General features: G+C 39.2%; 1 protein-coding gene across 1 annotated transcript in view; it reads left to right on the top strand.

The window, feature by feature from the left end:
- Pxn (Peroxidasin) overlaps positions 1-27052 on the top strand; it is a 1464583-nt gene that overhangs the window by 1309351 nt on the left and 128180 nt on the right. Inside the window, exon 7 of the mRNA XM_067787797.1 lies at positions 6576-6757. Coding sequence (XP_067643898.1) covers positions 6576-6757 — 182 coding nt within the window. The remainder of the gene's footprint in view (positions 1-6575; positions 6758-27052) is intronic.

Here is a 27052-nt window from a genome sequence, read left to right as displayed (position 1 = left end):
GGGTGGGATAGGATGGGCGTACCAGCGGACTTGTATTGGTCGGTCGGTCGGCTTCGGCAGGATCGGGCTGATCGAACGTCTTCGGCAGGCTCGGTAATCGGCGGGGTCAGTCACCTGCGGGAGAAACTGCGAGGACTGCGAGGACTCGGGTTAGTGCTGGTTTCACCGCTGGACACCCCCGCCTCCACACTTGCACACTAGTAGAAGGTGCGTAAGGGGGGTGGGGTTGTACCAGCCGAGACGCCGTGGGTCGACCCGTGGCGGAGGGGAAGTGCACCTTAACGGCACAGCGGTAGCCCCTTGTGCGCACTCATCGGCTCACGGCCGAAACCAGAGCTGCGGAGAGGGGGTCGTGCGGTCGTTCGGGCGGCGGATCATTCCTTACCAGGCCAGGACGACGGAGGGAAGGGTAGTCCGAAGACACCACTCGCGTCGTCCTGGTCCAGCAGGGGGTGACTCGCGCCACGGCCGCACCCTCTTCTCCCTAGCTAACTAGAGGGAGTGGTTCCTCCGCTCCGGCCAGCCTACCAAAATCAGAGCTGATGGGGGAGGGGGCCATTTGGTCATTAAGGCAGCGGGCCGCTCAACACCGAGGTGGGCGACGGAGGGAAGGATAGTCCGAAGACACCACTCGCGTCGTCCAGCCCAGGTGAAGGGTGACTCGCGCCATGACAGCGCCCCTTCCGCTCAGTCCGAGCCGCGGGGGAGGGGGGTTATTTGGTCATTAAGGCAGCGGGCCGCTCAACACCAGGATGGGCGACGGAGGGAAGGATAGTCCGAAGACACCACTCGCGTCGTCCAACTCTGGTGGAGGATGACCCGCGCCATGACAGTGCCCCCTTCCACTCGGCCAGCTAGCCGGAGTGGCAATTTTGTCTTTAAAAAGACAACCACTCGCGCTGGCTCACCTGCGAGGACTGAATTGCAAAAATGCAAATTCAATGTTTATATGGGTGGTGCCGCAAACTGGTTGAGAATTCAATGCACCATTATTGTGGTTTTCATTGGTTTGCTATTTTAGTGGTTGTTGGCTACGCTATAAAACAATAAGTACAAGTGGTTTTCGGCCATGCTATAGAAACTGGTTGAGAAGTCGACGCACCATTATTGTGCTTTTTCATTGGTTTGCAATTTAGTGGTTGTTGAATATGCTATGGAAAAATAGGTACAGGGAGGTTCAGGTTTAGATGAATAAGGGAATACAGGGGGAGTTACGTTATTGTAACCCTACGTTACAGTCCAACTGGGGGAACTCGTTCTCAGCTGTCAAATACATTAATGGGTGCGTTCAGTGCTAAGTGACATCTAGTGGCAATAATCCTATTACACTAGTGGCGAACAATATTATTACAAATATCATGTGGTTCCGATACATAATTCTATACGGACCCCGCAATAAGGCGCAAACTGCTTTCATGTCTTGTGATTCTAAAAGCAGTACATTTATTTTTTTTACAATTACATAAAAGAATAGTTTGACTTACACTGCTTTTATGCTTTGAAATCATTCTTGCAGTGAAATTGTATTATAATATTATTTTAATGTTAAAATATGAAATTTCTATTTATAATTTTAAACTGTTTTCTTGCCTTGGGAAATTGGTTAACTGTTTTTTTGTTTTTTTTTTTGGTTGGGAAATTTAAGATATTCGAAATATAAAATAAATTTTAAACCTAATTTTATCTTGAAATTTGAATTTTTAATGATAAATCGTTAAGTTAATGAGTAAATTATTGTCTAAGCAGTATATATTTATTATGTTATTATATTTATGCATATATGTGTGCATATTAACTGTATTTATATTTTGAATAAATTAATAAAATAAGAATAGATGATATTATCTTATTTTTTGGTATAGCTTAGCCAAAAGCTAGGCATAGTTTTAGCCCACATAACTAAATTTTGAATAAATCAAGTTTTCATGCCAAACCTCTAGTTTTAAGCAGAAAACAGATGTGTTTGAACTTCAATCCATAAAGCTCACAATTGAAGCCCCCTTGTGAGGACCCCAAAACCGAGGGCTTTGTACCCTCACAACATATACATACATACATATACATTTTTGATCATACATTTTGTAATATAATATTTGCATTTTATAACTTTGAATTTATAACAATATGCGAATTTATAACTTATACATTTCCTATGAATTACCCGAAATGTACATTTACCCTTAAGAATTATGCGCCAAAAGTTATATATTATGTTGTATACTGAATTAATAATTACTAAATTGAAGGACAAATTAGACTTGCGCACTTTTGCACGCAAGCAAAATATTTACATTTCCGCCCACATAAATTTAAAATATAGGATCACCCTAACATACACTGAACAATTGGAAGGGAAGTGGATACTCACAAAACATAAAAATGTATCGGTCAACCAACCCTTTGTCCACGCGCAATCCAATGCACCCAGCTACAAATACAACATACATAATATTGTGACGAATATTAGTGAAACTGATACTCACATCACTAATCTGATACTAAGTAAATAAAGCCACAACAGCAATAAGGCAAGCAGTCACTTGTATCTACATAAACGAATCAATCATTATGTCTACACATATGTACGTACACATGCATATAACTTATCTGAGATGCTCACAAAAGTAGGCAATCATTTTTGCAAGTATCACTCACATATATGAGAAGCTTTAACGATCATCTGTAGTTGTATGCGAACGAGACATCACAGAGTATAAAATGAGTTAAAGCTGAGTAATCAGTGATCAGTTTGATTTAAGCACGCTATCTGTTGAGAAGTATGAGTGTTATTGTAGTCTAATAAAGACCATTTTACATTATTGAATATTGGAGCTATTTATTCAACAGTTTATGGCTTCGAACATTAGCAGAAGGTTGCAAATAAGCGAAATTGCACTAAATTCGTTACAATTGGTGTCAGAAGAGGAATTGTTAATAAATTCTGGAGATTTCGAATATAACTTGGACATGGCAAAGTTAAGTGAATTAAGGATCCAGCAACTGAAAAAGGAGTTGGCGGACCGTGGATTGAATACAACCGGCAATAAGATGGAACTTCAAGCACGGCTACGAGAGGTATTGGAGTTGGAAGGAATTAATGTTGACGAGTATGTCTTTTATCCTGATGTGGAAGAATCAACAACAAAAATTGAAAAGAAAAACGAAACATCGCAGACAGTTACCAGCACCGACTTGAACATTATATTGGCTGCAATATCTGTTCAAACATCGACAATGGCATCTCAACTGGAGTCACAGGGGACACGTATGTATAACATACAAGATGGAAACTCAACTGGAAGAACAGAAGACAAGTATAGCATCCCAACTGGAAGAACGGGAGGCACACATTTCAGAAATGTCGTCGCAAATGTCATCCCAACTGAATCGCAGGAGAACCGTATAACAGCCAAGATTGAAGCACAGGAAACACAAATTTCATCACAGCTGGAAGAACAAAAGACATATATGGCAACTCAACTGAAAGAACAAGAGACACGCATAACAGTACAACTAGAAGCACAAGAGGCGCGTATATCATCAAAACTCAAAGGGCGAATGGACGAAAAAATAATGCAGTTTGAAGAAAAATTCGAGGCAGGGGTGGATGTTTTGAGAGGTCGTATACTGGAATTGCAACTTAATCTCCCGGCTGCTTCAGCGAGTAATACGAAGGTAAAAACTCCATCTTTTGACGGTTCTGTTCCTTTCCAGGTCTTTAAGCTACAGTTCGAGAAGACCGCAGCAGTGAACAACTGGAATGCTGAAGATAAAGCTACAGCTCTGTTCATGGCATTGAAAACGCCTGCAGCGGAAATCTTACAGGAGATTCCAGAGGGCGAACGGAACTGTTAAGAAGCATTGATCGCCGCTCCAGAGACACGATACGGAACCGAGCATAGGAGACAGATATACCAAATGGAGTTACAGAACCGCTTCCAGAGGGCTGGTGAAACATTGCAAGTGTTTGCGTCGGATGTTGAAAGGCTGGCACATTTAGCGAATGCGGACACACCCGTGGAATACACCGAAAGGGTAAAAATCCAGAGCTATATAAATGGCATACGGGACATGATAACGAAGCGAGATACATACGCAAACCCAAAACCTAAATTCACATAAACGGTATCTCATGCTCTGAATCAGGAAACAGCATCGCTTCTGTGTAAGCCAGCGTTCAAAGCACGCCGTGTGGAGGCCAGACTGGAAGTCAAGCAGTCTTACCGTCAGAGGGAATGTGGATGGCAAAGAACGTGTACTGACGGTAGATACGGACGCATCTTATTCCTTGATTCGATCTGATTTGGTCAAAAACAGAATAAAGCCATTATCTGGAGCAAGTTTGCGTACGGTTACTGGCGAGTATAACGAAGTCCAAGGAGAAGTGATCTGTAAAGCCTTGATTGGGAAGTCATGGTTCTACACAAATTCGTTGTGGCGGAGATCGTTGATGAAGTCATATTGGTAGTGGACTTCTTAGTTGACCATGATATCAGGATCGATATGCGGAGAAATATTATGCGCTACAAGAACAAGGATATGCCACTTAACCTAAATTTGGAGAAAGGGTTCAGCAGTGATCGAGTACTGGTGGAGAAGACTCGACAAAGACCACGAAAGTCAAAGGTAAATGTTGATGGATCGAATGGGTCAAATAAAGCGAAATAAAAAGTACCTGCGAAAGAAACACTGGCATTGGCAAAACCAAATGGACGCACAAAAACCAAGGAAAGAATTTACCAGAATGAATGCAAGGGTAGTTTCAAGCCAGGGCGCACTACTGTTGTGGTTCATTGGCCAAAGAACAGAGTGTGAGTGAACGGTCCAGGGTAATGAGTAGTAAGATGAAACACAGGTTTGGCAAGAACACCAATTCGGAAGGTTTCTTGGATGGAGATTTGATACTGTTATACAACCCTCACTGGCGGAAAGGTGTTCCATCTAAATTTTGTAGCAGTTGGGAAGGCACACGCAGAGTTGTGAAGAGGATCAGTGATGTTATCTACCGCATACAAACAATTAGGAAACCACGAAATAGAAGGGTGGTTCATTTGAAGAAGCTAGCAGCGGTTAGATCGAGAGATTTGTCTGATCGGGACGATCAGACTTAGGTGGACGGCAGTGTGACGAATATTAGTGACACTAAGTGATACTCACATCACTAATATGATACTAAGTAAATAAAGCACCAACAACAATAAATCAAGCATTCACTTGTATCTACATAAACGAATTAATCATTATATCTACACATATGTACGTACACGCAGCGTAGAGAAACGCACAAACACGTGCATATATCTTATCTGAGATGCTCACAAAAGTAGGCAATCATTTGTGCAAGTATCACTCGCGCATATGAGAAGCTATAACGTGCATCTGTAGTTATAGCTGGTAGTTTTATAGTTGGTAACTAAGTTAAATTCTAGAAACGCCTAGAAGTATGCGAACGAGACATCACAGAGTATAAAAAGAGTTAAAGCTGAGTAGTGATCAGTGATCAGTTTGATTTAAGCACGCTATCTGTTGAGAAGTAGAAGTGTTATTGTAGTCTAATAAAGACCATTTTGCATTATTGAATATTGGAGTTATTTATTCAACAGTTTAGTGATTCGAACGTTAGCAGAAGATTGCAAATAAGCGGAATTGCACTAAATTCGTTACAATAAGTTAAGTGAACGGAGATCAGCAGCAAGTCGTCAAAAATAAGCGCAGCTATTAATTGGAATTTTGCTATACATACGTACGCACTAGCATACAACACACCAACGCACGCCGTACAACAGGAGTCAAAAGTATTGAGCAAAGCAAACGCGACGTTAGAATCAGGTGACAAAAAACAAATGTACAAACACACAATAGTAAAAGCGAAGGCTGGAAAGCACGATATGCGGGCAAATGCAAATGCATTGTATTCAACAAGGATTATTACAGTGCATGGATATTTATGGAAGGAAATATTCACCGGAATAACTCTTGTAATATATTGTTAATATTATTAGATAGAAATTGTTATTATAAAATAACCGTTTGCCTGCGTGCAAAATTAGTATATAAGGGAGACGAATTCGCATTGAAATTGAGAGATTATGAGGCAGGCATACGAGTCGTAGTATAGTATACCTGAAGGTTTTGACTTCATTTGTACTTAAAGCATATTTGTCTGGAAGCCTTTTACTCCATTCGACAGCAGAGGTTGGCCGAGGGCTTTATTACAAAGTAAGGGAATAAGTTAGGACTAGAAATAGAATTTGATGAACTAAATATTTATAACGCTTTTACATGAAATCAACAGGGTTACTCATTTAAATGACCGGTAGGGATCTTTATTTTCAGGAACCCTGGACGGACTGAGACCAACCCCAGCAAAACCAAAGGAAAGGTCCGTCACAACCTTCAAACCACTAATTTTCATAAGAAGCTGTAAAACTTTAATTTTAAACCAAATTTGGTTAGATCATATATGTAGTACAAAAAAGTTTATAATTTAAATTTAAATTTATAACCATGTACAGATCATAAACTGTATTATATGTTATAATAAAATAAATCACGATAAAATTTCTCCCCCACAGGTCATTTGGAGACACGACGGGCGACTAATAGCTTCCAACGTATATAAAAGTGAGAAATACTTACTTAGCGAAACTGGTAGCCTTTTCGTTAAAAATTTTACATCCACCGATGAAGGACGCTATGAGTGTACAATAAAAAATCACAACGGACGTGTTACCGCCTCTGCTCTTGCAAAAATCAAGTAGGTTTATTTATTTATTTAATTCTATGAATTTTAATCCTAACAGACTATAATACAAAGAAAATTTGAAAAAATACTTATGCCTAAAAGTAATGGGTGTACTTAAAGCAGAGTTCAAAATATTCGTAAACTCAGCCCTTTGTATAGAAAAAGCTAGAACTGCGGAATTACTTATCCAGTTAAGCTCCAGAATAGCACGTGGAATTTGTTCTAAAATAGTCGAAATAAAATGGAAAACAATTTCTGGGAGATCTCTGGAGAACATTAAATCGAATCCTTTCCAGAAAATATAGACAATCAATGTAGCCGTTAATAATATTATATGTGAATGACAAGTACAGTATAGACCTACAATTTCCAAGGACTTGAGGCTTAAAAGTAAAAGACGTGCAGAGTAGGAAGGAATTGGCTCCGAAAAGTTTAACGTCCGGATCGCATATTTAAGGAAAATTTTCTGAATTCTCTCAATTCTACTAATTGCCGATTGGTTGTTTGGTCTCAAAATGGAGATCAGACGTATGACATGAAATGCAGTTTGAAGGTATAGGGGTCTGAGAATTTAGAGGCATTGTGCCGTACAAATCAGTGCAAAGAATACGATTTCAAAGTCAGGTAGTTAATATTACTAATGAAAGAAAATATTTTGTCGAAGTTAGATATAATGTATTTTGTAGACAAAATTTAGTTGATTTTGAATAAACAATTTGAAAGCATTTAGACCTATTCAAAGAGAGACGGGAATTCTGGCCCCATTTGTGAAGTTTGTTTACATCATCCTGCAGCTTTATGACAGCTTATGACGACCTAATAGCTGAGAATATTTTTAAGTCATCTGTATATAGCAAATACTTTGCAAACGAAAAACAACTGCTGTTGTCATTAATAAATAATATAAATAAAAGTGGACCTAGTATACTTCCCTGGGAAACACTAGAAGTCGCAACAAACGGATTAGACAATTTCTCATAAATGACAACTTTACTTAAATAAGAAAATATCCGCAAAAGAAACGTTGAATGAAAACCGAGACAGCTTAATTTTTTTAATTTTAACAGTGTGAGGGACTCTATCAAAAGCATTGGAGAAGTCAGGGTAAATGCAATCAACCTGGAGTCGGGCAAAGAAAGACCCTAAATAGTATTCGCTAAAAACAGCAAGATTTGAAACCGTATACCTGCCAGCAACAAGTCCGTGCTGGTGTGGGATATAAGGGATTTAACACCAAAACTCAACTCGGCGTCCAAGGCATGCTCAAAAATCTTAGAGATCGTAGACAGCTTGGAAATTGGTCTATAGTTACACACATCATTCTTATTGCCACAATCATCGAGGAACGTCGCAGATGGTAATAATTTACTGAAAATCAACCACAAAGAATGGACCAAGGCTGACGGTTTTTTTTAGCCAGACAGAAGAAACTCCACCAAAGTCAGTTTAGGAGGAGGATTTAATTATAAGAATAGCTTTACTAACATCCTTACAAGAGATACCAAGCCCACCGAAGTTCAGGACAGAATAGGCATTCTTAGAAAAATCAAATGCTTGATTTTTATCATCAGGGGAAAAATTTGACTTAAAAACTCAGCAAGTAAGTTGGTTGCCTCACTTAGAGATCGCGCAGACTGATCACGAAGGAAAACGCCCGAGGGTATACTGGAGCCACATTTTTTTTTTTGCTTTGGCCCGTTTTTTTTGATCCAAGTTCAACTCAGTTTGTCAGCTAAACTACGCTTAAACTTATTCTGCAGTTTTTCAGTCTACTTTAACTGAAGGTTAAGCTGAGCTTTAGCGGCCGATCTGGCAGGGTTTGACTCTAGTTAACCTATCAGTTATTTGCGTTCGTTTGAAATGGCGTCGAATATACCCAACAAGCATTTGGGCCTGAGTATCATTAGAACTCATGTTGATAACTAGGCAGACTTCTAAAATCTCTAGAGTTCTTTCGAAACAGTGGCTCAACTTGAGAATCATAGCGTACTCAGCAAAAGAGGGAATTTGTTATAAAGCAAAAATGCTATTACTTAAGTTGAAAAAATTTAATTAACAGCTCTCTAACTGGACTCAAATGTAAGATTCCATACTACAGTATTTTCACGAAAATGAAATTAAATATATGTATATAATTTAAAAAATAAATAAATGTGAGACGCAATAACCTCCGCAGATATTTTAGGCTTCTCTTCCAATTTGTGTCGTGCTCCTTTTAATTTTTCCTGCAAATTGGCGGGACGGGACCTACTTCTTTTATTCAGACTCCGAACGGCATCTGCAAGGCAGATGAGTGTTCATTAAGAGCTTTTCGTGGCAGAAATACACTCGGAGTGCTTGTCAAACACTGCCGAGGGCCGAATTTTCTACTAATTGAAAAACCTCGTTTCTAAAATTCTGATGTTGCTTTACCCTGGGCGTAAACCCACGATCTTCGATTTGGTAGGCAGAGCACGCTACCATTCCACCACGGCGGCCGCCTATATAATTTATTTTTATTAATTACGCTTCCTTACTGCTATCAACCAGGTGTTATTTATAACTCCACCTCAACTCGATATGCAACGTAGGATATCAACTGGAGAAATGTGTTGAATATTCGTTCAAGAACTGAACATTTCTGAAAATCTCTCGAAATTAGCGTAATAATTGGAAAATTTTAATGACGTTGGAGAACAACTCGAAAACTTTTAATTTTACAAAATTTCTCAAATGTTGGATAGTGATTGGAGAACGAAGTTGGATATCAAGGAGTTCGTTGGCAATGGCGTCGAATATACCCAACACGCATTTGGGCTTAAGTACCACTTCTAAAATCTCAAAAGTTGTTTCGAAACAGTGACTCAATTTAAGAGTCTTTGCGTTCTGAGCAAAAAAAGGAATTTATTATAAAGAAAATATTGATATTACTTAAATTGAAAAATGATAGTTCCCAACTTGTATTTATGTGTGGTTCTCTCACTGGACTCCAATGTAAGATTACAAGGCTACAGTATTTTCACGAAAATAAAATGAAATATGTATAACTTACCTAGTGCTATCAACCAGGTGTTTATTTCTCACAACAAACAGTTTTTAGGTGTAGTGGTACCACCTTGGGGAAGATTTTTTTCAACCCACCTCAACTCGATATCCAAAGTAGGATATAAACTGGAGAAATGTGTTGGATATGCATTTGAAAGCTGTACATTTCTCAAAATCTCTCTGGTCGAGCAAGTACGTTTTTCCACTTTCTATAGGTGCAAATAACGAAATTAATACTTTTATAGGCGCTTTAAGTTTTTAATTTAATTTAAGATTTTATAGCAATACTAGAAATTTAATATGATATACGCTGTTAATTCGCGGGTCAATAATACAAGCGGACTGTATCCAACAATGATCCAAAAATTTCTCAATTCACTGAAATCGAACAGCATGTGTGACGTGGCGTGAAGCTAGAGTGTTTTGTTGTTGGTTGCAATACCGACTTCGATGCAGCTGTAGTTTGCGCTCACTACCCATTAGATATATATATAACAATTTATTTTTACTTAGCGCGCACCCCACAACGCAAAGCAAAGTAGAGAACACTCAAGCAGAGTGGACGTATTTTTGCTTTGTGTTGTGAGGTGCGCGCTAAGTAAAAATAAATTGTTATATATATATCTAATAAGTAAACCAAAACGAAAAAAAACGATAACTATGGATTGTGGAGTTTGTAAGGACAAAGTCGATCGCGCTGATGGAGCTAAAATCGCGTGTGCTGATTGCGGCGCCTTTTTACATGCATTGTGCGCCAAAATAAACCCATCTGACTTGGACTGCATGAAGTCAATTAACGTCAAGCATCGCTGCGACGGCAGTAATCTCCTGCGTCGTAAGTCCCTCCACCTGCAACTTTAACAGGTGCTGTGGCTGCAGATACATTCTCGGGAACGAAGATTACAGCACAGCCTGCCGGTAAAAGTTCTACAATTGTATCCATGAAACACAAATTAAGTGCAAGTAACTGTCAGAAACAACAATTCAATAGCAGCAAGAATAACAATAACAACAACACTATCAATTCAACCCAGGTTCAATGTATACAACAAGAGCATGTAAAACATATTTCTGAAAACGGTGCATTCTCCCAAGAGATTAAACTGCAGTTGCTGTATGACGAATTTTTGAGTTTAAAGAAGTTTAATGCAGATTTTTTCAACATGGAAAAGCAACTGAAAGAAGATAATGCAAATATGAGCGAAAAAGTAAGTAGGCTTGAGGCAATGTTAAATTGGAGAGAGCAACAACAGCTGCAGTGCGCTGTCGATATTGTTGGAATGCCAGAGCTTACCGATGAAAATGTGAGGGAGTGTACACAACGAGTCTTAAGCCCAGATTTGGGCATATCCGTCTCTCCCGAGCAAAGAAAAGCAAAAGGCAAATTAATGGGTAAGCTTTTTGGGGAGTGGAAGAAGAGGAAGATATATCTAAATGAAGCCCTCACGCCATACAACGCATCTTTGCTTGCTGCTGCGAAAAAAAGTAAAAAAAGATAAAAATTATAAGTATGTGTGGGTTATTAATAATAAAATTCTAATGAAGAAGGATGATAATTACAGGGTTGTCATTTTAAGAACGTTTCAGGATTTGCTGCAAATAACCTAATTTAAATTAATCTATTTGTATGAGTTAAGCGGGGACTGCCCGTATTGCTTTAAATGTGTGAAAACATTTATTTGAAGCAATTTTTAATTTTTATAATTTATTTAATAATTTGGGAAAATTTTAAACAACGTGACTTCAGGAGGAACAAGGCGACAGCTGTTTCGATTATAGCTTGTAAATCTCTTCAAAGCCTTTTCTTCCGGGAGTGGGATTTGAACCCGCACTCCTACGATGGTTGAAGTGTTACAAACGCATTCACCCACGTCATGTCTTAGTTGTTGTAGAGTTTTTCCCAATTGCCTTCTTTGCTTATTTTATTCATTTATACATTACATACTTCGTTTATAATTATGTGTTAAAGTGATGCTTGTTGGTAAGGCGGTTTTGAAAGAAACTGGTATTGTTGCTGTTTTTGTTCTATTTTATAGAACTGTAACGAATTAACCAATGTTGTCTATTTGTCTGAGATAAGCGGGGATTGCCAGCATTGCTTTAAATGTATGAAACATTTATTTGAAGCAATTTCTAATTTTTATAGTTTATTAAATAATTTGGGAAAAATTTAAGCAACGTGACATGAGGACGGACAAGGCGACAGCTGTTTCAATTATACCTTGTAAATCTCTTCAAAGTCTTTTCTTCCGGTAGTGGGATTGGAACCAAAACTCCTACGATGTTTGAAGTGTTACAAACGCCCTCAGCCACGTCATGTCTTAGTTATTGTAAAGTTTTTCCCAATTGCCTTCTTTGCATGTTTTATTCTTTTACACACTACATACTTCGTATGTAAGCTGTCGCCTTGTCCGTCCTGATGTCACGTTGTTTAAATTTTTCCCAAATTATTAAATTAAATTAATCTAGTTGAATACTTTTTATTCTTATATTTTAATATGAATTTTACTGATCTTCTGGAAACAACAGCAACATCATTATTAGTCCCATAAACGACTTGCATAAGTTATCTTCCGCTAAAAACTCCTTTGTTATTGTACATCAAAACATTTGTAGTCTCATGCAAAATTTAGATTTACTCCTTTGCAATCTCGAATTGTTTGAAAGTTATCCAGATATTATTTTTGTGTCTGAAATATGGATTTTTGCTTATGAAAAGGAGGATTTCAATATACGCGATTACAAATTTCTGGCGAACACTATTGAGTATTATTCTGCAGGTGGAGTAGGAATTTTCGTGCGTAATATTGAAGCTCTCGTTAAAATTTTCAGGTAAGGTCTTTACTTTTATATGTGTCTACAGATTACACCGTTCCTATGCACACATTTCTAGAAGAATTCTCACGTCACCTGGAAAGTGAAAAATCGGGTCATCTTATTATTTTGGGTGATTTTAATTTAGATATTTTGCAGCAGAGTGCTGCAGCTGACGACTATCAAACTCTAATGGCTAGTAATGGTCTTATATCGTACTTAAATGAGCCGACGTGTTACGCCTCTGGTACTTGTCTCGATAATATTTTCTGTCGCTCCTTTTGTAGTACTCATAATTTATTTAAATGTATTAGCTTTGACCTCGGTATTACCGATCACACAATGACTGGTTTAATTATTAATAAATTGATAAACAAGAAAAGATAGCTTCGAGTAATTTAAAAATCAATTTCAGTCTGCTGAAGGAAAAACTCCTTTTTGAGTTTTGGAGAGAAGTTTATAATGAGAGCAATATATCAGAGGCGTACAGTAACTTTTCAAATATTTTAAAAAATCATATAGCAGCTTCAACCTTTACGCTTAAGATCCGTAAATCGGCTATGAATCTGAAACCATGTTTAAGCAAGTCCCTTATTATTAAAACTAGCGGGACCACGGTATGATTCGCTACACCAATAGAAATATTAGAAAAAGACTAAAATATCATAGAATTTTTTTAATCTTTATTTCAATTCTTATTCCAAAACATTTGCATACACTACATTTTTCGTTTTTCCTTCTGGGATATGAATAAACAAACAATTTGGAATGCCTACTCTGGAACAGGCAACGTATAGCTGTCCGTGCGAAAAGCACGGTTCCTCAAAATCCAATCCGCTTACTCGAAACGTTTGTCTTTGTGCCTTGTTGACTGACATAGAAAATGTCAGGCGCACTGTAAATTGCAAATGCTTGAATTCAAATGGCATGTCCGTTGGTATCAGTGGGATTCGCGGTATAAGCATAATTTCCATTTCGCTTTGCCGGTCAGTATTGTTGCTACAATTAAATTCGTCATCAACTTTTTTACATTCAGACTTGTTCCATTACACAATTTTGGTGCATTTAAATTCCGTAATAAAATAACTGATGAGCCGACTTTCAAATTTAAATAATGCGGTGGCATACCAGACGGTTCCAATGAATTCAAAAATTCAACTGGATAATTCACTGTGTCATCTTGATTCATTGCGCTATTTACTGACTTGTATGTTGTCACCACACCTGGCAACTTTTTCAGAATGTGACGATTGATTTCATTGACATGTACATTTTTTTATGCCAGTATTGCGCGTTCTCTCAACCAATCATGATTCATGAAATTTTTAACAATATTTGGAAACACTCGTTTAATTAATTCTTCTTTTGATTGTATAATTGCACAAAAATTGTTTGGCAATGTAATCAACCCATTTGTTTTGTCGATTGGAATTTTGCAATTTCCGATCTCTAACAATTGCTTCGAGAACTGCTGTGCAGACTGATCATTGTGCAATTGAGCATGCATGTTTATATGTAATATTAATTTTTTCACGTTGCATTGATCTCATCTGCCGGTGTTGATCGTGGAATAACGGGCAATGTTTGTCGAAAGTCACCTGACAATAAAATTAAAGCACCACTAAAAAGCCTTCGGTTTCCACGTAAATCGTGCATCGTTCGATTTAATGCTTCCAATGATTTTTGTTTGCCATTGTACACTCATCCCATAGAACGACCGCTGCTTGTTGCAAAACTTTTGCAATCGCTGAATTTTTGGATATGTTACACGTTGGAGTTTCAATCAACTGTATATTCAATGGCAAATTTTAAAGCTGGATGAGCTGTTCGTCCTCCATCCAATAAAGTTGCAGCAATTCCAGAAGAAGCGAGTGCCAAAGCAATTTTCTGTTGCGATCGAATAGTTGCTAAAATCAATGAAATCACAAATGATTTTCCGGTGCCGCCAGGTTCATCCATAAAATATAATCCACCAGCGTTATCAGAAACAGCTTGCATGATTTTGTCATATATATCCTTTCGTTGATTGTTCAATTTCGTGATGTTTGATTGAACAAATGTACGTAAATCGTCACAATCGAATTGTTGTTCACGCTGCAACTCTCGATCAAATAAATCATGCACGGAACGATTAGGCGAAATCAAAGATAACTGCCCCAATGCTTTATTGGCAATAGAAAGACACATATCAAAGCTTCAATCTACATTTCCAATGTAATCAGCAAATCAGGATCCATTGCTCTACGACGGATCTGAATTAAAATATCTTCAGTCATGTAATAATCTTTATATTTGTTCCACAATTCAATTGGATTCGATGGCATGCATGTTGATATTATAATCGAAAAAAAGCATACGTATTTGCTGTGGATGAGATGAAATCGATCGAGTGTCATCTTCTAACAAATGCAAGAGCTGACATGCTTCGCGATATGTTTGACAAAAATTACCGTGAACTGTTCTTAAATCCTGAAATGATTTTGGTCCTCGAACGTTTACCAAAAACATTCGCAAATGGAAACATTCAGCATTGTTGGGATGTACCGTATACATCCTGCCCAAGGTATCTGTTTGGAAAATACTTGGATAACCATCAACTGGTGTTCCTTGTTTACGCCGTTGAAATTTTTTCGATGATGCATTCCAGGTGTAATATTGCGGTATATCAACATATATAAAATTCCTGGCAAATGTGTCGATTTCACACAATTCATAAAAAGCAGTTAAAGTGGTTGCTGGTGGTTGTGCTGCTCTCTGCTGTACATTCTCAGTAGTGAAATAAACTCATTGACCATTCTCCAGATGAACTGCCAAATGGACAACAACAGGATGTCTTTCGTGCAAAGGAAACGAAAAGTACGCCAAACTGCTTGATTACTGCTTATGTATCGCCCCACTTGATACTGAGTGATTTCATCATTTCTATTTTCACCATCTACTCAAAAAACAGCCATATCACTTCCTTTATTCGCATATTCACAAATGTTTTTGATAGACTTTACTGAGTTACAGTACTCAACATTTATCTGTGAATATGGCACGACCCAACGATTGTCAACTTCGATGTCCTGATTGCGCACTCTTATTATTGCAGTTTTACCATTATTTTTAAATGATCGACGTCGATACAATGGATATCGGTCATTGCCTGTTATGGTCTCGGAAATTAATGCTCTCGGATACCGTTTGAACATTTCCCATCGATCATACATGATGAATTCATATTTATTTCACAGCATGGACCGTGAATCATGTTTTTTTTTACCACTTCAAATAATTCTGGAACGATGGTTTGATCTGGTATTTCGGCTGATATGACGCTATCAATCTCGTCCGGTGTTATTTTACGTACCAGCCATATCAATATGTGTGCGTGTGGCAAACCTCTTTTTTGCCATTCAATCGAGTACATCCAACATTGTACCTTTTCTTAACGCTTAATTTCACAATTAAATCCATCACTGCCTTCAATTTTTGCCGGAACACACGTGCTGTAACATCGTGTAATCTGTTGGAGATTGACCGTCGAACAAATTATTTTTTATATCGTTCCACATCGGAATACACGTAAAAGTGATAAAAAGATTTGGTCGGCCGTATATTCGATCGTATGACATAACATCGTGTGCATATTCGTGCATGTGGCGTAGACTACCAATATAAGAAGCTGGTAATATCGTCAGATGTCCGATATCATTCACATTTGCATCATTGGCTATTGCATCTTGCAAATGTATGTACTCTTCAGATCGGAATTTGGCTTGATTGAATCGGATGAAATTGAGACGTTCAGTTTCAATTTCTGCATACATGTCTACAATGTGTTGGTGAAAAAGAATGTAATTTTTTTCTTGTCCACGAATCACCAATCGATAAGAATAATAATTCATCGCACTAACTTTCCTTTGAACATCTCGACCTGTAAAAAATATGTTCATTCGATTTTAAATTTTAGTTTTTATTTAATATCTGATTAATATAATTAGTATATTATTTACCGGTTCTTGGATCTACCATTGGTATATTAATGTGATAACCATGATCACCTTTCCAATGTAGAATTGGATATTGTAATGCATCATAACTGCGATGAAGCTCCGAAACACGCTGTAATTGTTCATTTCTACGATGAAGTACAATATCGCGGGATTGAGACTGATCGCCAACAATTACAATTGCCACTTCATCAATCGTTGGTACATTAAATATTCTGGCATGCTCACAAAAAGGCGTTTTATGCGCTCTGATTATGATTTTGTGATTATCAGATGGCATACGATCGAGAGCGGTTTTGAACAATTTCACAAATTCATTGTTCTGATGAAAAATTCTTTGGATATCGCAAATAATCGCTCGATTTGTATGTGAGCCCATTGTGCAACGCTCATCCAACTCACGATTTTCATCTCCGATAAAATATATTTTAAATTGATGGTAAGCGTCAGGAAATGGTAAAAATGCATCCGCTCGATGATAAATCTGACCTTGAATCTGTAATGTGTATGCAATGTAATTTGATGTTGGATCAGAATCCTTAAAAACATTGTAGAAACTGTTGCTTAGATCCACAGAACAATTAGATATTCCACATGAAGTATTCACTTTAAATGTCGGCATAAAATTGTCTCTTATAATTTTTGTAGCACCAGTAGAAGTCATTTGAAATGATGAATTTTATTCTTGTATATGATTCATAAAATGGTTCACCATTGGTGATTCTCCAAAAATCAGTGAGTGCAATGGATCAGGTGTAGTTTCAAATACCGGCAATTTCACTTTGCCATTAGCACAACACATACCAGCCGTTTCACACAGAGACTTAGCTGCTTCACAATGTGGACATATCGCACTCATTAATCCAATATATCCATGCATACTGTAATCAATTTGTGGATTGTAATTAAAAGCAGCACGATACATATTTTCTAGAACACGACGCCGTATTTGTCTTGGTCGTGCTGGATTTCTTTGCCGCTGTGGTTCTACAAATCTATTTCGTGTATATCGTTCACGTCGTATTTCATTTTGTTGTAACAGGTCATCAATACTTTGCGCTCTTCTTTGAAGTAACATTCTGTTAGCACTACGTGTACGGCGACCGATATTTTGACGTCTGGCCCGAGGCATTTTCTTCAAAAGAAAGGAAAAAAAATACTAAATCCCCATGTTCAACGCAAGAAATTTAATCTAAGAAAAGCACATGTGCAAGCAAAAAATGTGCGGTCGAAATACACCCACACGTATATGTCCAAAAGACAAAACGAAAATACAAACCGTGCAAAAAATTTGATGAAAAACACAATAAAACACGTGCGCACAATTATATACAGGTGAAATCACTAAATGTGTTCTGTAAAATGAACGAAGAAAGAACATTTGAAAAAATAAATTTGAAGAGAAAAACATGATACATCATTGCCATAATTTTCTACTATGTTTTTGTTTAACGATACGACATACTTCCAGAAGGAATTCCCAATGTATTATAAATATTGATATGAATTCAATTGAAAATGAAGAAATACTCAATTATGAATCGAAAACTACATAAATATTGAACACACGTGTTGATTCTCCATAGTTCATAACAAAAAGACCTAATGTCAATATACACCGAAAGCAAAGATTGATCAAAGAGTAAAGATGTTGCAGGGACGAAAAATAGTGTGAAGCAAGCTTCACAAAGTTCTAGTAGGGCACATTCACCACTTACCACTGCAGAATTTGTTAAAGTACCACCGTCTGTATTTGTTATTTAACAATTATTTGTACACTTTTTATTTAGCTAATCTCTTCAGAATTTATATTTTTACACCCAAAATCTACAATCAGGGTATTTTGTGTGCTTAAATTATGTTAAAAATTGTGGTAAGGTTGTGGTATGGTGGAAGTGACCTACTAGAATTTTGTTACGATCCGCTGCTTTCCACCGAAGTTTGCGCCCGCAACATCTTTACTTCGATCAGTCTTTGCCGAGAGTACGATGTGACAGATATATTGTGTTGTGGTGTATCTCTTCCCATTGTATCTGAAAAATCCCTATTGCCAAAATGGCAGTCATGTTCATTGTTCATACTCTTGTCTAAGAAAACTCGATCAGATGCAGATGAATTAGTTCAACACGTCATAAATACATTTCTTCATTACTTTTTTTTTATTCTTAAGGCATCAAAGTAAAAAAGTTAGTAAGTGTGTAGGAACAATAGTTTTCGGGACGCTGGTGAATATATTCGTTGAAATCGAGGGATCCATGAGTTAGGTTACCAAATAGTTGTAGCGATATTGATTCGAAAACAAGTGGGCGAATGTTTCTAATGTTGACTTAATCCATATTTCGAAGAAACATTGTATATGTAAATCTTATGGCTATCAGATTTCGTAGTCGTAAATTTGCAAGTTGAATGGCAACAGTAAACGATTCTGTATATTCGTTTACCCAATAAGTTATTTCCCGTCGCGAAAGAAGATTGAACACGTTGCGCCGAACCGTTGTTTGGTGGGACAGTTGTTTAATGAAGAGATATTGTAAATTTTCAGTAGGTAGGTAGGTTGAACTGGTCGGTCCATGAGGACCTCACATAGACTGATTGAGTCCGTAGTGTTACCAGAAGTTTGTTTTAACGACCAAACTGAAAAACCCTATCAAAAACCAGGACTTATGTTATAAAATAACTCCGTCCTCTTGGCAAATACTAGAAGCTTCCTATGACTTAAGCCACTTGCTGCTTGTAGATCTGACAGCTGTATCACTCCTAATAGCTGGAGTCTTAGTCTGGCAAGTGCAGGGCACGAGCACAGAACGTGCTCGATCGTTTCCTCCTCCAACCCGCACTTCCTACAACTGCTATCACTGACCAAGCCTAATTTAAAGGCATGTGACGCCAGAAGGCAGTATCCAGTCAGAATACCCCTCATGAGTCTACAGTCCTCTCTTTTTAATGATAGAAGCAACTGTTTTAGTCTAAGGTTGTAAGAACTACACATAATCTTCGACACTTTACAGCCCCGCGCTTGAACCCACGCCTTTCTAGCTTGGTCGATCATGTGCACCTCTCGCCTACGCTTAATCTCGCCCAATCTAATTGGGACATCTACGGAGCAAGCTTCAAGGGATGCGCCCTTTTTAGCTAGTTCGTCCGCTTTTACATTCCCATCTATTCCCGTATGCCCTGGGACCCAATATAGATGTATGCTTCTCCCTGTCCCTATTTTCTCCAGGGACTGCTTACACTCTAACACGCATTTAGATGATGTGCTATGCGAGATTATTGCCTTAATTGCTGCTTGATTGTCAATATAAAAGTTAACACGGCTGCAGCTTAAGCTATTCTCCTCCAGGGTTTCTGCTGCTTTGGTTACGGATAATATTTCCGCTTGGAAAATGCTACAGTAATCCGGCAGCCTGTAGGATCTGCTTATTTCCGGATCAGCGCAGTATACCGCAGACCCTACTCCTTCCACTAATTTGGAACCATCGGTGTATACATGTATCGCCTCGTCCGCCATTTGCGCACCCTTGTGCCAACCGTCCAACTCTATTGTGGCCTTAAGATCTCCCTTGAAGCGCAGATAGGGAATCATGTTGTCTGTTTGTCTTGTGATTGATGACGCTATACTACTATGGCCATATGGTCGGCGCTCAAACTGCCCCGAAGCACCGAGCCAGGTTGAGGTCGTTAACGCTTTGTTCTTTGCCACCAGGTCTACAGGTGGGATGTGCAGAATGGCATACAGTGCAGCCGTCGGGGTTGTTTTCAGGGCTCCCGTAATGCTAAGCATCGATAGTCTGCATACCCCCTCTAGTTTTTTGAGGTATGTTGTTTTTTATGTGGCTTTCCACCAAAAAAGAACTCCATAGTATAGGGCTTACAATCGCTGTAAAAACCCAATGAGAAAGAGAGGGCGATAGGCCACACGTACACCCCAGCATTCTTTTACATGCATAGAGTGCCGTTGAGGCCTTCTTGACCCTCTCCTCCACGTTAAGCTTCCATGACAGCTTACTGTCTAGGATGATTCCTAGATATTTTGTGCAAGGTTTCTCCTGTATGGTCACCTCTCCTAAATTAGGCCTGGTCCAATTTGGGACCTTGCACCTCTTTGTAAATAAGACCATATCCGTCTTCTCCGCATTGACTTTCAACCCGACATTAGATGCCCAGGTATGAATATCCCGAAGCGCCCGATCCATCAAAGAACTAATCGTTGGAAGGCACTTTCCACTTATGACAATTGCAACGTCATCTGCGTAAGCCGTAAGTTTTACGGGTCCCTAATCGAATTGCCTGAGCAGTTGGTTGATGACCAGCGTCCACAGCAGAGGTGATAGCACCCCTCTCTGCGGCGTGCCCCTGTCCACTGATTTCGTGGCCTCGTACAACCCCCATTGTGATGTAATCTTTCTGCAATTTAACATGCAGCCGATCCATCTGATTAAGGCTGGATGTACTTTAATGTAATTAAGACCATCCATAATCGCCCTTTTTGCAACATTATTGAAAGCCCCGGCAATGTCCAAGAAGACTCCTAGAGCATACTCCTTATATTCCAGGGATTTCTCTATGCTTATTACCACCCTATGCAATGCGGAGTCTACCGACTTGCCTTTGGTGTACGCATGCTGTGTTGTGGAGAGCAGCTTTTCATCCACTTTGGACTTTATGTACACATCTATCAGCTTTTGAGCAGAAATGATGTTAAGCTAATGGGTCTATAGTCTTTGGGATACACGTGACCGATCTGCCCCGCCTTTGGTAGAAAAGCTACACGAGCAGTTCTCAAAGAGTGCGGTACATGATTCAGTCTTATGCACTCATCGAATATTATTTTAAGCCATTCCACGGCCGCCCTACTTGAGACTTGTAGCATGGCCGGGAATATACCATCTGGGTCCGGCGATTTAAACTTAGAAAACGTCTTCACTGCCCACTCGATCTTGGTATCGGTCACCAAGCCCCGCACTACTAGCTCCGTGATCGAGTGAGTGTGAGTGATGTCTGCTGGCTCTTCTAAACCGTCTCCCGTTGGGAAATGTGTATCGAGAAGCACCTCAAGGGATTCCTCACTATTACGAGACCATTCCCCGTTCTCTTTCTTTATTAGCCCCTGGACTATGTTTCTCTTTGCTAGGACTTTTTTCAACCTGGCTGTTTCGCTGGAGCACTCTATGTCCGTACAGAAACTTTTCCATGAGTTACTCTTCGCCCTAGTAATTTCACGCTTGTAGATCCTCAGTAGACCCCTGTACTCGTCCCAACAGGCTTCGCTTTCCGCGGTCTTTGCGAGCTTAAACATTTCTTTTACCTGTCTTCTTAGAAGACTCAGCTCATTGCTCCACCATGGCGGCTTTGCTTTTCCTCTGAATCTTCTTAGGGGGCAAGCTTTGTTATACGCAGTCATAAGCGTCCTTGTTAGGAATTAATTCGACTCCTCCAGTTCCTCTACATTAGCAGCCTCTTTGGGTTGTCCCAGTTTTTTTCCACATGTTTCTGGAATTTAGTCCAGTTCGTTTACCTAGGGTTTCTAAAGGCTGGATGTTGGACCAATGTATGTAGGGACATTCCCCTGTTGGCTATCTGCAAATTGGTTTGCAGGATATAACAAAACAGAGATTCGCCTCTCTCGTTCGTATCTGCTCCTCCCCACGCATTGTGGTGCGCATTTGCATCCGCGCCTATGACCAACCGCCCTTCCTCCTGTACTAGCCTTTTGCACTCCATCGGTGGAACATGGACCATGTAGCAGGACGCCAGGATAAATGCCTGCTTATTCTTTTGCTCAACGGCCACCGCTACGAGATCCTCAGTGGTGTAATTAGGCAGCATATATGAATGCAGCTGTTTCCTTACCATTACTATAGCTCGCACCTGTCCTTCCGTTTGCGCGTAGTAAACGCGGGTGCGCGCGCTATGTTCAGAAACCTTTCCTCCCTATGAGAGCCACGGCCCCTGGATCAGCGCCACGTCAAACGCACCCTCCTCAAAGGTTAGGAGGAGTTCGCTCGACGCCACTTTTGCTGTGTTGGAGGTTTATCTGTAGGACTCGCAGCACCATTGGGCTGTTTGTCCCTCTCCAGCACCTTGGTCCCCTTGCCCTTTTGGTTTAGAGTATTCGAGGCCCCCTTCACCCTCTCGTGACTGTTGTGCCGGGTGTTCCTCTGTGCGAGTCACAGCATCATTTAGCGGTTGGTCCTCTTCAAGCACGTTCGTGGCGACGTCGGGGACCTCCACCTGTCTTTTTTCCCTTAGGCTTTTGAGGTCCTTTTCGACTTCGCCCACCTCTAGCGTGTTAGGGTTTTTATCCTCGGGACTTCTTTCCCTGAGTCGCATGTAGATTTTGCCAGTGTCAAAGGACATTTTGCCAAGCTGCGTGTACAAAATATCCTATAGCCTGCTTGTTTATTTGGAAGATGTAGAACTGACCATCCTCGGTAGGCCGAGATACAGTAAGTACCTTCCAATCCTGTGCCGGTATGTTCGAATTCTGATTCTGCAGAAGTCGCAGTGTATCCTCAAACTTCATCACGCATGGTATCCATACCTTAACTTTTGGTACCGTGGGGATTTGCGCTTTATCCACCACCTCAAACCGCGCGTTCGTGCCTTGCCTTTGGAGGTCTGGAACCACTTCCTCCAGCCACCGCAAGCTCGCTATGTTGTAGCACGCTATCATCTTCACACCATTATACCATCCCCCCGAATCAAAGGTTGGAAGGGGCTTACTTGGTTGTTCCCGCATCATCTTAAGCATTAAGATAATAAGCTCCCTTTCCACAGATCTCCACCTCTCAGTAGTCATTTGTCCGAAAGGACTGCTACGATCAACCAGCGCCACAGTCAGTGACTGCTTTGCCACATCACCCATCTTCTCGGGAAAAGCAGGAGTCTTAGTATTATCTCCCTTTGACATCTCCGAGAAAGCCGGAGTCTTAGCGTTAACTCCCTTTAGCATCTCCTAGAAAGCCGGAGTCTTAGCGTTATCTCCCTTTGGCTTATCTCCTACTTCCGTAATTGGAACTTCCCTCTGACTCGCAGCTTTCGAGGTAGTTGCTAACTCGCTATTGGAGCCCATCTGTCTTACAGCTTTGGGCCTACTTGTCTTGTCTATGCGACTGCCCTGCCTCGCGGCTCTAGGACTGGGTCCTTTCTGCCGAACGTTGCCTCTTCATTCTGCCATTCGACGCTTCTTCCTCCTCGTACCGGTTGCAGAACAGAGGGTTTCTCCAGCAAACCTTTTGAACTGCCTTCGACCTACTTCTACCGCTTCATGGGCCCATTCCAAGAGCTCGATCTGTTGGGTCGACCACTGCTCCCAAGCGTTGTACAATTCTTAGTGCTGCACGGTACTGCGAGAGAGCTCTTTTACTTCCTCTGCTCCGTACCCTTCTCCACTCTTCTGCTCCGTTTTCATTTGTGTGCTTCTCCAACACGGAGTTCATTGAATCAACACTACTCTCGCTCCCCGAGTCCGACTCATCGCTTAATTCGTATTTTTCGTCCTTGGATTGGGACTCAGTTCTCCTCTTTACATCGTCCTTATTACAATCAGGTAATGAGTCGTTCATCTTGGTCGTACGACCACCTGCCCGACAAGGCGGGCTCAGCGGTCCAGTAATATATACGGGGAAAGAACCGTCCGCCACAGCAGCGCCCCTTACTGTGGTAAGGCCATTAATACTTCCCGAGGTAGCCCGGGAATTTTCAGTAAGGAAGCGACCATTTGAAAAAACCAGTTGAAATTTGCGGAATGTCGGGTTTTGATTTCGAGAAATCTAAAATATTGACCGAAATAATGCTTCAGCGCTTCGTCGTAAAAAATGCAATGAACTCGATACTCTTGAATTCTTGTTGCCAAAATCCCAGCCAAAAATGAATTTGCCGATGCGAAATGTATGACATCTTCATCAGAATGCAGTCGGTCAGCAATTTCCAAGTTTATTTCAACTGTATTCATTGTTGTTTCTGAAGAAAAGCAACGCAATTCTATTACAATGTTGTTTCTTTGACACAACAAAATCACACTTAATAAATTTAGTCGAACATTACTCACCAAATCGAAGCACAGCATATACCGAATTTACTTAAATCCAGTTCATTTTTTTTTCACAGTTTTTATGCAAAAAAAAAAAACAACACAAAACAAATGACTTCTTTTTGCGTTTCTTTTTCACTTGAGAAATGCCGAACGTCAAATTATAATTCTAGAAACATCAATTCCATTGAATAATAAAAAATGGAAGTAAACACCACCTATTCCATTTCATGAAATAATGCAAATATGCAAATAAGCACCATCTATTGGTATGAAACGTAGCCGTAGCTTGGTGTCCTATATCGCATGAACCGCTGGACCAAATTGAACCAAACTACAGAAACCATCGACATGATAGCCCAAATGTACCGTAGAAATTTGGTTGAATTTGGTGGAATCGGTCTCAAGTTATAAAGTAGCACCAAACATGTGCACTTATTTTTATATATATAGAGATAAGGCTGAAAAATAAATTAGCAAGAAAGTGCCATAAGCACGCGCAGAATCACAAACTTCGTAGGCGTTATGCTTTTTTGTGTAAGAACGTAAAAAAAGAAGTTCGAATGCAATGTGATAATTTTTATCGCAATAATTTTGTGGCTTCACGAGCAAATTCTAAGAAAGAGTGGACTATTATTAATAGTATGTTAAACCGGAAATGTAGGCGAAGAGACACGGCCATTGCTCTAGTGAATTGTGAAGATACTATTTCAAACCCTACGGAAGTAGCTAATATTTTTAATGAACACTTCTCAACTATTGCGCAAAGATATGCTATGACATCTTCGTGTAAATGTCTAGCGTCGGAGTACGTGGAGTCAAGTTCAGGCAGTAGTTTTTTCTTCGAACCCTTTACTGGATTAGAAATCTTAAAAACCATTAAGTCTTTGAATAACACAAAATCATGTGACTATGATGGAGTATCAAACCAGGATCTGAAAAATGTGGATTTCACTTTAGTTGATATTCTCACACACCTTTTCAATTCTAGTGTTTTCTCTGTTTCCTTCCTACTTGAAATGTGCTATTGTAATTGTAAAACTAACGAAATACAAGGAAAATACAATCTAGTTCATTAAAAACAAACGAGCCAGTTTGTATTTCGATAGGTTTTTTTGACATTCGGCCGTTTTTTCTTTATTTTTTTCTGACACATGAAAATTTTGTTTTTAGTTTGAAAATTTGGTGCATAAAAACAATTAAAATCAACTTTTTAGTGACAAAAAGTGAACCATTAGAGACCGAAGTAATTTTCGCGTGTTATTTGCATTGTTTTTATTCTTAAGTGTTAATGTAAAATTAAAATGTAAAACATAATAAATAACATGTCAAACTCACTAATTTTGGTAGAATGGTGATCTCGCTTTCTCATGATAGAAATTGTTTTTGTGTTTTGAAGTTCCGATAAAGTTTCGTCAGTTTTTTTAGCTTGGAATCCAAGCAAAAATAAATTAGTGTCATATATGCTTCAATAATCTATCGAGATTTAGACAACAACGTTATCTCCAACGTTTTTACAACAGTTTTTTGAAGAAAAAAAAATATTTTTTGAATTTTGGAGAGTGTTTTGGTCGAAAAATTTACCCTTTCGTCATTTTTTTTTTTTGCAGGCTCGAAAATTATTTTTTTTGGGTATGCGTAATGGAACTTTTTTTTTTTCTGAGCCCAAATCCTATCGAAAAATCGATGGCGCGATATCGGTTAACTTTCGTCCATACAAATCGACCCAGGTTAATATACATACATACTCATTTTATTTGCTTTTTAAGTACCATTATAACCCCACACACTAGATTTAATAATTTATGTAGTTAGCACTCAACACTATTATATTGTTACGAATATTAGCAAAACTAAGGAGTGCTGCCGTCTCTAAACCGATGCTAAGCAGTGACGTGAATGCACATCAATAATTCAATCATTATGTATCTACATAAACGAAACAATAACTGCGTCTACATACATGTACCATGTACGTACAAAGAGGATAAATACAATAAGAGCCGTCACTCGTTATTTTGTGGCGAGTATCTCGCTGGAAATTGAAAAAATTGATGCCGAATGTTTTCTGAGAGGGACATTTTTAATTGTCTCGCATTTATCCATGCTGTGTAGGCCCCTTGTGCAACTGTGATTTTTGGAAAGAGAATTAAATTCATTAATTAAATACAGTCGAAAAATAAACACAAATACCCCACGAAAATGTATAGAAGACATTTATAAACATCTCGCCCAAAAAAAAAGTAGCGACTACCTCTCAGTATACATCGAGTAAATGCCAAAAAAATAACGAGTGACGGCTCTTATTGTATTTATCCTCTTTGGTACGTATACAAGCAGCGGAGAGTCAACGCACTAACACATGCATATATCTGAGATACTCCTATAAGTATGCAATGAGAAAAACTATAAAATTGTGCAATTGTAGTTACAGCTGAG

Source organism: Eurosta solidaginis, chromosome 5 (genome assembly GCF_040869045.1).
Source record: "Eurosta solidaginis isolate ZX-2024a chromosome 5, ASM4086904v1, whole genome shotgun sequence".
Taxonomy (NCBI): Eukaryota; Metazoa; Arthropoda; class Insecta; order Diptera; family Tephritidae; genus Eurosta; species Eurosta solidaginis.
This window is presented reverse-complemented; position numbering and strand designations above follow the sequence as displayed.